Genomic DNA, 12,124 nt, shown 5'->3' with positions numbered 1-12,124 from the left:
GGTGCCAGTATTTGAGGGCTCACAGAATGCAGGACTGAGTGACACAGACTATTTCACAAAACTATGCAGGACCAAGAGATCCTCTAATAGCATACCAGGGGCTCAGAGGGCAAGTGGCTGTGAGATTCAAAGTCGCTATCTCAGCCCCCACATTCCAGAAGCTGCTGCTGTTCTGGAGCAATGGAATGACCTCTACAAAGCACATGTGATGTGCACACTGGGATATGGGAGCCCATGGTGCTGGGTTGTCACTCTCCAGGGATCAGACACACTCCACATCTGTCATCCTTAGTTCCCCCACGAAGTAAGATACATGGTCCTTGAACCAGCATGTAGAGTGACCCCACTGATCACCACTCCCACTGACCCATGACGCCACCTACCATCCATCACTCCCAGGGACCCACAGAGAACTTGTACTTCCAGTCTCCCAAGAGTAGGTTCCATATTTCCACAGCAGGACTCTCCTCATTAGCCACATCTAGCTATTTACATTTGACTTCACATTATATTAATGTAGAAGGCCGGGCCCTGGGACACACTAAGCACATTTGAGTACACAATACCCAGCCTCATGTGGCTACCGGTTACCCTATTGACAGTGGTGACACACGACAGGCTGTTCCCAAAGCTAGAAGTTTCCCCCAGGAGGCACGATAGCAGTCCTACTGACCCATGAGCCGTGGTACCCATCTGGGCACTTTGGGCTCCTCCTGCTAGGGGACCAGCACACACAGAGAATTGTCCCCATCCTGGCAGGCAGTGCTGACCTTGATCCTAAGGAGTGTGCGGGTTACTCTGGCACAGGGGGAACAGCGAGGAAACATCTCTAACAGCCAGGTGATGTGTCTTGTGTTCCTGCAGTGAAGACAAGAATCTTCTCTTGTGTTTCAGTGGTGAATTGACAAGTCCAAGAGCAAGGGTCTGAGAAGGGCATCGGGCCCAGGGCTTCAGAACCCTGAGGGACAAAATCTGTATTACCTCACCAGGGAAGCCACTGGAAATGGCCAAGGTCCTGGCTGAGAGCACAGGGGATTTAGAACGGATCTCGGGCAAGAGAGAGTGACCATCAATTGTGGTGCAGCAGCTGCTGCATCTGTGAGGGCCCAGCATTTGTCCAGTCTCTCTCTCTGAGCTTCTTTAGGAGGAGAGGAAACCAACCAGAATCCTCAAGGAGCTGTCCTCAGATGAGGTGATCTCTCCAGATGAAGGGAGTGTATGTCAGTGTTGGGAGGGGTGGATTATAGTGGATGCTATGGTACCACCCAGATCTCCTCCTTGTGACTAGCCCACTCATTTGCCCAGGGCCACTGGAGTTGGTGGATGAGGACTCAAAGCAAAATTCTTTTCCAGAATTGCCCTCCACTGAAGGGGCTGCCTCCCTGGGGGCAGCTCGTTGTGAGAGACTACTCACAGGATCAGTGTGGGGAGGATACAGTGGCATGACCCCCTCGCCTGGATTAAGCTGATCTCTGCAGGGTCTTCCCTTTTAATGTCTGCTTTCTGAAAATTACTATGACCACCGTGCTCTGAAATGGAACCAAAAGTGAATAACAGAATGAAATGCAAGTTAGACACAGAGACTTAGCCTTTGGAGGTTGAAGTCACGGGCAGGGGCAATCTCTGTGCCCTGTCAGAAATTCCAGGAGTATGACTCCCATGTATTTGTGTTGGACTCAATCACAAAGCTATATCTCAAGGCTTCTGTGCCCTGATGGTTATTTTGGCAAGTCAGATCATGTTGTTGTCCCAGTGAATAAATGGAACAGAATTAGTAACCATTTACCACTGCGATTGGAGAAGGCAATGGCACCCCACTCCAGTGTTCTTGCCTGGAGAATCCCAGGGACAGGGGAGCCTGGTGGGCTGCCATCCACGGAGTTGCACAGAGTTGGACACGACTGAAGTGACTTAGCAGCAGCAGCAGCAGCAACCACTACTATTATGGTTAAAGTATTTATACATCACACAGTAAGGCAGAGGAGTATGGATGGATGGACTCCAAGTTAGATGTTTTCAACGGTCCTCCTGTTTGCATTTCATGGGGCACAAGGAAGGGGCTCCAGGCTGGGTACTTACAAATGTTAGTATCCCCTGTGACAAGGGATAGGTCAGCTACAGTTGAGGCACTTACAATCAGCCTCCTGTTTGCTTTCTGAAATGAATAAAACAATACAGACAGCGTAAATAGCCAGTGTTTGTCTCTTATAAATACCTAAATGCAACAGTCATGGCAAGGACAAAGAGGGGCAAAACCTTGTTTGAGTAAAGGACAAAGGGATCTCCACTCCCCCATCTTTTGGGACAAGGGAGACACCAGACATGTGAAGCAAGGCTCCTTGTGGCTCAAAAGTCAAGGGATAATGCCAGACCATAATGAGTCTTGCTCCTCATGGAAACCTTCACTTCGAGGTCCGTCTTGGCTGAGGGGTGTATGTACAAACGCAGGGGAGTGTCCCAGGGAGGTCAGGTGTAGAGAAAGAAACCAGATGATAGGCCTGAAGGGAGACAAAAATCCAGGACTGCCTCATATAAATGGTTTTACCGCCTCTTGACTGTGCTCCTGCTCACCAGGTGTGACATCCACACTCTTTCTCTCCAGGATTGCATCTCTGCCTGCTTCTGTCTCAACTAAGCCATTTCTTTATGTGCTCTCCCACTTGTCGTGCTATGTTTCTAATAATAAACTTTGTGCCTGCATTCACAGTTTCTGCCTCTGTGATAAATGCATTTTTCACTGGAGGCAATGATCCATGAAACAGTAGCATTCAGCCTCTAGCCCTTGCTAGTCTCCAGGCTAGGATTCCGGGCTCTCATCCAGGCTACCCAGGTTCAATTCCTGGGCAGGGAATTAAGATGTCACTTCACTCAACCACTCACTGCTGCCTCACGAGATCAGTGCCACTGGGAGGAGCCCAGGTCCTCACCTTGGCCCTGCATGGACAGCGCCTGGACAGAGCTTCCATCAGTCAGTCAGGAAGGACCCTTTCCAGCTTCTTGGGACTTCAGCCCCATGGATGTGGCAGCACCTTCCTCCAGAATGTCTTTCCACCACACCCCAGATATCAGACCAAATGGGATGTTTTTTCCCCCAAACAACATGCTATTGTTACTTATATGAAAAGTGTTTTTCTGTCTTTGTATTTAAATTGGTGAGTTGATCAGGTATTTATTCCCAAACTGTTGGAGGTTTACCTAGGATCCCATGTTCCCTGCAGGCAGCTTCCAGGAAGCAGAGGGAGAAGAGACGTGAACAAGGACCTGGAGTCTCTCGCCTGCCCTGCATTGTGCTCGGTGCTCAACAGACAGCAGCCAGTAGGTGTAGCCTGCGATGAAGATGATTCCCTTCATGTGTTGAGGAGTTTTTGAGAAAGCCAAACGTGACTTGAATCTCTCCAACTGTTTCTAGTCACTACTCTGTGTTGCCACTTTCAAATGCAAGATCTGATTTACTTTCCAAGGCTCTTGTGAACGTCAGGGAGGGGTCCCCCCAGCTCCCTCCAGTGCTCTTTCTGCCCTTCCCTCTGCAGTGATGCTGCCCACAGTCTCAGTGAGCTGAGGATGTGCCCCTGCCTCCTGATGCCAGACACAGTCTCCCCTGGGAGGCCGGCTGCCTCCACACGATGGGACTTGCCTGAGCACCTGCAAGGTGCCCTTAGGGTCCCCGACAGCCATGAGCTTCATGAGGGCAGGTATCAGGCAAGCAACAGTGAGAGAACAAGAACAGTGGGAGTTTTATTCATAAAATCTAGCTAGGATACACACAGTGTCACACTTTCCACCTCCAAGGAGAATTCTGAGGTGTGTGAATTCAAGTTCAGTGCAGATTTTGCCACTGTGGTTTCCATAACCCCTCCTCATCTATGGCTTTAGGGCCTGACCACCTGGATAAGCTCATCCATTAGGTTAAGTGCACAGCCACCAGTTTCAAAGAAGACACTCCATTAAAAGCCTACCAAAAGTTTGGGGGTGCTTAGCAGGACGTCTTCAACTATATTCTCCAAGACTGAGTAGATTGTGCAGCAAACCAATGTCCACTCACCACTCCCCATTTTGCAAATTTTTGGTGTACCTAGATCAAGCAGCATAAACAGGTGTCTAACTGTTTCTGACCACAGTGTAACATCCCTTCCTGCCCCAGGAATTTTATCTAGGACAGAAGACGATCTTCTAATGTGTATGTCCCATTTCAGATTTTCTTCTCACCCATAAAACACTGTGTATAACTCTGGCTGCTGCCACCACCCAGGTTCATTACCATCAGCTCTCACAGGATGAACCCAACTTCCCAAATCCCCAAACCGCCCTTAAGCATCAACACTCAAGTGCTCCTCCTGGACCTCACTGCCATGCACCGAGTTGCCATCTTCTGTGGAATTAGGGGACGTTTCTCCACCTTCCTCATGTGACTGCAGCTCTTAGATCATCACTCTAGGTGTTGGGGTGTCCTGCTTCTAGTGTCCCCACTGCGAACACAGGGCCTTCCAGAGAGGACAAGTTCCATGAAGGTTTGTGGAATAAGTGAGCCAGAGCGGGGCACTTATTAAGTCGGATCAGGCTTTTTGTGCTTTCTTTAAAAATTACTTGAAAAAATCCAGTTGAACAGAGATAGTTTAGCTGTATAAAATGACAGACAAGAAGTACAGAGGAACTCACCTCAAATACATTTTATTTCCTAATTCTTACTAAGTAATATCATATTTCCAAAATAGTTATTTTCCAAGTCCATGTAATCTTGTTCTGGATCACAAAATAAAATAAAGAGTTCACAATCACTTTTACCAAACAGCAAAACTCATGTTCTTGAACTGGTGACCACAAACACACTGTGATCAACGTTACTAACATAATTGGACACTGAAGCTCGTTAGGCCTTCTATTACAAGGAATAACATTTGAAAAATTTCTAAAGGAAACAGAAGTGGATCTCCATGTTACTGTAGAGAACAGGAACCAAAGATGCTACACACCAGTTCCCCCAACTCTCCCAGCCGTCACGACTGAGAAGGCTGAATGCTCCCTCTTCAAACACAGAGGGAAGCATCAGCCTCCCTTCCTACCCCCAGGACAAGCTGCTGGATGTGGGCCTGAAAGGAGCCTGGCTGCTGTTCTGGCTCAGGGCCCCTCTTCCTCCTCCCTCACACCTATGCCCACCGGGGTGGGAAGAACCTGGGACCCCTTCCATTGACCCTGTGCAGATAGTCCTTGACTTTCTGCTTGCTGGTCTCTGCATAGGCCCGGGGACCCCACAGGAACTCGTAACGAGCAGGGTGGCTGTAACGCACCTGCCGGTACTGCAGGTACCCCGCCCGCACCCACACTTGGGTCAGCAGCTCCTTGGGCTCCCCATAGATGCAGTGCTTTATCCCAGCAAATACCCCCATCCTGCTGAGTGCTCCCCAGATGTTCTCCTCACTGACCCGGTCCCCTGCTAGGAGAATCAGGCTCAGGACCGTCACCAGGAGGCCAGCCTTTGGTATGCTCTGCTCATCCGTCTGCATCTCATTGAGGGTGAGGCCCAGGATGGGGACCATGACATAGATGTGCTCTCTGTGGTCCACCTCTTTCATATCCAGGCCAAAGGCCAGCCGCAGGCACTGTGTGGCTTTACGGAAGACCACTGGGAAGTGGGCCTGGTTATCCCTGAGGACTGTATTCAGCATTTCAGCCTGGAAAATCGGCTCCTTGGTGCCATACTTGAGGAGCAGGAACTCCAGTAGCTGAGTCGTCATCCCATTCAGAGCCTGCTTGAGCAAGATCTCCGCATCTCCAGCGGCAGAGGAAAATGAGACTGGAGGGAAGGAGGCCAGAGGGGTTGAGGCATCCTCCGCCTCAGCCCCCAGGAGCTGCGCCTCCACTGGGCCCTCGGCCTGGATTTGGCCCTGAAGGTCTTCCTCAGAAGTGCAGAGCTCATTCGTCGGGACCACAGGCATGATGACTGGGGTCTTGTGCCCAGTGTGGGTGTGGCAGGGGGCAAATGGAGACCACTGACCTGGGAAAGAGAGAGAGTGTAAATGGTCTCAGTTTTGAGATGCTCCATGGGTGGCTTTGACTGAGTCCACTTACTGGTCTTCCTTGAGGGCTGCTCTTGGGCGTTACAGGGGCGCTCCTCCTTGGTGGTCAGTCCCCTGTCAAACGAGAAAGAGAAATTCCGGCTCAGGCTGCAGCCAGTACAGCCTGAGGTTCTGGGCCTGACAAGGTGGGGGGATTAGGGCCTTTTGAGGTCCTCTCTGTTCTGGGATGGGGAGCCCCTGTGCACACTCAGGACACCCACCTCACCTTGGCACTCCTGTGACCTCAGAACACAGACCTCAGACCTCCACTTTTGCCTCCTGGTTCCTGGAGCCCCCGTGAGACAAATGGAGGGGGCACCCCGGGGGTAGACTGTGGCACAGACCTCGGCCTTCAGTGCTGGTATGAGGGGTTGACTCTGTGAGTTCCCCCCAGATCTGGGGTAGGTAGTCCCATCGGGACTTTACTTTGGGGTCATCTGAGTAGGACCTACCATCGGCAGCACCAGCTGCAAGAGACCAAAGCCAGAAGAGGGGCAAGGCCGGGTACAGGGGGTGAAGGGATAGAACCACCAAATCAGGCTAGGCCAATCAGCCTGCTATGGACCCCATCTTATGGAAGGGACAGTCATTAGGGGCCCATCTGACCCCTGTGGTCTCTCTCAGTGGTAGCTGAACCAGGACTCACCAGGGCCTGGCCTTTCAGCAGAAGCCAACCACAGGCCTGCCGGTTGGTATGGAGGGGAGTGGAGCCAGGGGCAGGTGTGTCAACCCATCCAAGGCCTGGCCCCCTGAAGCAAGCACCTGGCAGCAGATGGGAGCCTTTACAGGCAACCTGAAACATACTTTTCTGTACTTTCAGATAAGAGACAAGCTATGGATCCCATCTCCATCCCCTTTCCCCTCCCCTACACTGGGCCAGAGCTGCCTCTCCACATGACCTCTGTGACATCATGAAACAAGTAAGGAAGGGACTACTTAATTGGCTGCCTGGCCCACGACCCAGATTCTAGAATCTCCAGACAATATTGGAAACTGAGACCCTGGTCTGAGGCCCTTCTGCCCTGAGCATTCACTGCTTGGGTAGAGAATGCTCCTGAGGTAGACTGGCTTCCCACGAGGCGCTTGCAGCCCCACTGGCCCCATCAACTGATGGGGAGCCCACAGCAGGGGACCGCCATGATTCCTCCCTGGATCCAAACGTGGATTCTCAGGGGTGGCTTTGGAGAAGAAGGGTGACCAACCCGAGAGCCCAAGACAACCTGCCACCACAGGGCCCAAACCCAGAAACGGCCAACGAGGATGAGAACAATGCCGTCCTCAGGCTGTCCTTCCCTAGAAGCTCTGGGTGATGGTGGAGGATGCGGCCGTCACCTCTGCACTGGAATGACGAGGGAGACATGGTGTTCATCAAAGCAGATCTCTTCCAGACAGAGGTCCTGCAGTGCAGGGGCGCAGACAGGATCTTCAAGACAGACAGCATCAAGACTTTCATCTGCGAACTGAACCTGGATGGGTTCAGGAAAATCTGACCTTCGGGTCACTCTGTGGGGAAGAAGAGGATGATGGTAATGTAGAAAGCCCTTCTGGGGAGACTAGACTAGACAAGCTGAGTGCTGGACTGGTTTCATTTCCCAGGAGAACTTTTTTCTCGTGAGAGGGTGGTTAAGGAAAGAGGAGAAAGCAGGACCTGTCATGTTCCACCAACCCCCTTACAAAGGGTCCATAGGGGTGACTCCAGACCCTGAGGGGCCACTTGAAATCAGGGAGAGCCAGTAACACTTCAAGGAAGGCTGACCCTGAGGGACCTCTAGGGAGCACACTCACTAAGGCCTCATAAGCTGCCAGGAATGAAGAGACTTTATCTCCATATTTAGGCAAGGTCAAGACGTGGTGGGGAGGAGGGCAGTGAGGAATTGCTATTCTCCCACACAGCGGCTAAAGTGATTCATTTCCTTTCAGATCTATCGGAACTCCAAGTTTCAGGAGACACCTCTCCTCCTGCAGGACATCTGGAGGAAAGGTGACCCCAGAATAAGTGCTTAGCCCTCCACCAGCGCAACAGCGACCCCAAAGAGAAAGAAGCAAGCTGTGGTGACCAGACTCCTAAATTCCATCACAATGAGTCCACCCAAGAGGCTGACAAGAAGGCCCAGAAAGGAATCCCAACAGCTCACAGAACGCTTGGCTGGTGCTCATTTGTGTTCTGTGGCCTTTGGTCTATGAGCAGTGTAGCTGAGGGGGCCAGGGCAAACCATCTCCCTAGCGAGCAGGGTGGGCCCAGTGGAGAGGGCATGTCCAGCAATGCCACGTCTGTACCCCAGCTACTGCAGGAAGGGATGGCGCAGGGGAACTGCCCTAGAGCCCCACAGAGTACCCAGGTTATGGTTTGGTGATGACTATGTACATCTATTATTCCATTGTGATGGTTGTCATTTCAGCTGTGGCCCCAAATGAGGCCCCTGAGGTGGATGAGCAGGAGGATTCCTCAGTTTACAAGTGTGCCCTCTGTAAGCAGTTTAAGGACAATCCCAATCCCTGAGCCGCCAGGTCCCTAGTGACACTCAAAAGCACTCTCTTGTAATAAAAATATGTATTTCTAGCTCTAATAAAGTACAGCAAAACTCCATGGGAATAAATAAAGTATTGAATGAGAACTGCAAGTCTGTGTTCTTTCTGTCTGTCCATGCTACTCACACATGGCACTGGGTGAGCCCGATGAGGCTGGAAGCCCACGCCCCAGGCAGGCCTCAGTCCAGTCCCCATGGTACCTTTTCATCTGAAGCAGTAGCATTTCACACATTCGGCCAAGAGTGTGGCTCCGGAGCCATGCGCTGAGGCCAGCCCAAGATGGGCTGGTCCCTGCTCCTTGCCTGCCACACAGCAGAAGACCCGGTCTGGCTCCTGACCATGGGGGTGTCACCTTCCATGAGTCATGCACCCTGAAGCAGAATGGGCTCCTCCTGGGTCCGCTGATGATGCCACAAGTTTCTGATCAGCAGCTGAGCCTCTCCAGACCCTGATCCAGGGGCAACCGCAAGAGGCCTGCTGGAAAGCAGGGTCACCCCACTCACCAAGGGCCTTGCAAAAACATGACTTCAAATCCAAACACAAGTACAAGTTTCCACAAGGTGAACACCAGCCCTTGTTGCTCTGCTCCCACAGCTGTATTTAGGAGCCTAACTTTGGATATGGAGCAGCCAGGCACTGTGTCCAACACACATGCTTTGTGAGCCAAGGGACACTTTACAGTAGGGCAAGGGTCACCTGCAAGGACAAACCACGGCTGGTTTCTGGGCCTGCGGGCCTCTCCATGTGCTGGAGGCCTAGCCAGCTGCTGACACGCAGCCTCACCCCCGGCATTCCCCCATCGGTCCCCTGGACACTGTTCCAATATCGGGGAATTTGGACCAGAACAGAGAGGGGAAAGCACTAACCGGTTTCTTAACAACACATTTCTCTCAAGCACAAAGACCCAGCAGGGCCAAAACGAGTGGTGACATCTTTTTGTAAAGGTACAGTCCTGGAGACTCTTGCTGAGCCCAGAGTCCTGGCCCCCAGCCCTGCACCAAGTGGGCAGCTCACTGCAGGGTGGGGCGGATTCAGACCGAACCAGACCAGCATGTCCAGGGCATGGTGGCGACCAGATGGTGTCACCATGAGCTGGTCTCTCGGTCACCTTCCTCTCGAGAGCCCAGTCTGGAGAGGCCTCCTGACCAAAGTGGCTCAGGTGCTTGGGATGTCCACCTGGAAGATGTCCTTCCTGGCGCTCCCCAGGACGGGCTGTAGCAGCCAGCGAGGGTCGGCGAGCGCAGTCAGGCACTTCCATTGCAGGTCGGGCAGCATGGCTTGATTCTCCAGCTCCTCCACCTCATCACAACCTAGGTTTTCTGGGCACAGCAAAGTGACCCCCATCCACGAGACCTGTGTGCAAAGACAGGACACAGAAGGAGAACAAGGCGATTCAAAGTCATGCCTGCTAGAGACTAAGACTGCATCACAGAAGAGACCCAGAGTGAACTGGGTCCTCTGGCTGAGCATTTCAGGCGGGTTCACCTCAGCAAAGGGAACTCGGGGTAAGGCCAAGCAAGGGAGGGAGTGAAATGAAAGGGAGAGGCCTGGTGCTCCATGAACCCACCAGGCCATGGGCACCTCTCAGTCTGCCCACTGCAGGCTTCAGGGACAGAACAGGGGGGCACCAGCGGGGAGCCTACAGACATCAGGTCCCCAAGCGATTCACCAGCAGACAGGAGTTGCTGTGGGGCCTCACTCCTGTGGAGTCAGGGGACTTGCTCAGGCCCGGCTGCAGGCATTAGGGCTGGGGAACCCAGACTGGGTGCTGTTCTACCTCTTATGGTCTCTGCTGGGCACACCCTCCCCCCCCCCCCACACACACACACACAGAGGCAAGTGCCACAGGCAGACCCGGATATGCCTCTGCCTTTCAGAGCACAAATGGGGACTGAGGCCCAGAGTGGGGGTCAGACACCTCGGGCCACCATTTCCAAGCCCAGGGACCCTCGCTGCCCCTCTGAAGAAACCTCAGCCCCACCCCTCCTCCCCCTACCAACCGGTTCAACAGAAAACAAATGACCACAAGCTGGCTGAGATCCAGGGCAGCACCAGGGGCCATGTGGGCAGCGCGGGGCAGGGTGTCACTTGCCAGCGATCACTCCGTGGCCGAACTTTTCCCTATCTCGCAGCAAGGCCTGGATCTGGACAGGGCTCATCCCCAGCCTCTGCTCTAGCAGCTCTTGCCAGTCCACATCCTCCCAGTCCCAGTGCCCAATGTGGACAGCCAGGGTAGAGTGCTGGGTCCACATAGCACGGGCCACCACCACATCTCCACGGTCTTGACACCGTAAGGCTGTCGGAAGGACAGACAGCCGAACTTCATCTCCCAGGGCTCCCAGGACCTCACGTGGGTGTGGAAACACAGAACCACAAAGGCCAGGAGCCTGACACAGCAGCCTCCAAGCTCACAGCCCTGGGCCAGACATCAGCTCCACATGTCCGAGCATCCTCCAAGCCTGCTAATACAGAATATGGGGGAGGGGATGGGTCACAGAGGGCTGGCTCCTTCCATCCATCTCCACACTGTCCGTTGACAGGGGTTGGCAACCCAGAGGACCCATCCATCACATGCAGTCTGTGGGGAGGTCAAGAAGGAGGGCGGGGCAGTGGGAGAGAGGCATGTGGTGAGTTCCAAGACAGAGGGCCCTTAAACCCTGGGAGCAGTGAGGCAGGAGGGCAAGCCCCTAGGCTTCACAGCCCAGTGGCAGGGCTGTGGTCCTCTTTCAGCACAGACAGACACAGTCCTGGGCTTGGCTTCCCCCGGCCCAAACACTGCCCCCACCCCACCCCTCAACTCCCTGGCCCCATCCCTGCCCATGCTCTGCAGAATCCCCATCTTAGCCCAGGCCAGCTGAGCACAGATCCGTGCAAACCAATCTGGCCTTGGCCCTGGACGGCCCTGCCAGGTGTCTTCCCCATGCCTTTGGGAACCACGTTCCTTGCAGCCCTTCCCACACCACTGCCTCCACTGTCAGCAGATGCCCCAGCCCCCACCTAGAGCCTAGAGAAAGAACGAAGGAGAGCAGGAACTACTGGGACGGGTGCACTCTGTGTCACTGCTAAGGCCTGGAATGGCACCATGCAGGGATTACAGAATTCAAACCTCAAATAACCCACTATGTTACTCTCACATCTTTCCATGGCTGAGGAGGTGCCAGGGATAGAGAGATAGCCCATTACTGCAGGGGACTTGATCACATGCACCTCCTTCCTCACTTCTTTCCTTGTACCTGGAAGGGCGTCCCTGTTTACTGGAGTGGGGTGATGGCAGGGGAGCAGAGCCGCTGGCCTGAACCTCAGTAGATTCTCAGCACCTCTAGCAGGGAGCTTCCGTTTCCACGAGACTATGAGGATGGGGACGTAGTCTCAGAGGCACCCAGCATAGGGCATCCTGGGCCTTCTCTTCCCCAAGCACAGCAGAGCCACAGTTCTCACAGGCCCAAGAGGTCCCACATGATCTGCCTCCTACCCTGGCAGCCTGCTCTCCTTGCCCCTGGATTCACCCACAATAGCTATGAAGGCCATCCTTCCATCCTTGG

The 12,124-nt window shown here is 53.4% G+C and overlaps 2 protein-coding genes across 2 annotated transcripts; both read right to left on the bottom strand.

Annotated features, from left to right (window-relative positions):
* Positions 1–4,662: 4,662 nt before the first annotated feature.
* On the bottom strand, positions 4,663–6,907 carry LOC109554791 (melanoma-associated antigen 10-like). Its single transcript, XM_019955419.2, has 3 exons — positions 6,700–6,907; positions 6,067–6,128; positions 4,663–5,992 (listed from the first exon to the last, which is right to left on the bottom strand). Exon 3 carries the CDS (start codon positions 5,931–5,933, stop codon positions 5,145–5,147), a length of 789 nt encoding a protein of 262 aa, XP_019810978.2. The 5' UTR covers positions 5,934–5,992; positions 6,067–6,128; positions 6,700–6,907; the 3' UTR covers positions 4,663–5,144.
* Positions 6,908–9,737: 2,830 nt separating this feature from the next.
* Positions 9,738–10,908, bottom strand: EOLA2 (endothelium and lymphocyte associated ASCH domain 2). The gene is given in 4 exon segments (XM_070785003.1): positions 9,738–9,924; positions 9,926–9,935; positions 10,675–10,827; positions 10,830–10,908. Coding segments are annotated over 4 exon segments (429 nt in total).
* Positions 10,909–12,124: the final 1,216 nt, after the last annotated feature.

Source organism: Bos indicus, chromosome X (genome assembly GCF_029378745.1).
Source record: "Bos indicus isolate NIAB-ARS_2022 breed Sahiwal x Tharparkar chromosome X, NIAB-ARS_B.indTharparkar_mat_pri_1.0, whole genome shotgun sequence".
Lineage (NCBI taxonomy): Eukaryota > Metazoa > Chordata > Mammalia > Artiodactyla > Bovidae > Bos > Bos indicus.
The sequence above is the reverse complement of the archived record's forward strand: the minus strand, read 5'-3'. Positions and strand labels throughout refer to the sequence as shown.

Excerpts from the sequence above, each read along its gene's own strand:
- LOC109554791 (XM_019955419.2), bottom strand. The coding sequence starts at position 5,933 with ATGCCTGTGGTCCCGACGAATGAGCTCTGCACTTCTGAGGAAGACCTT.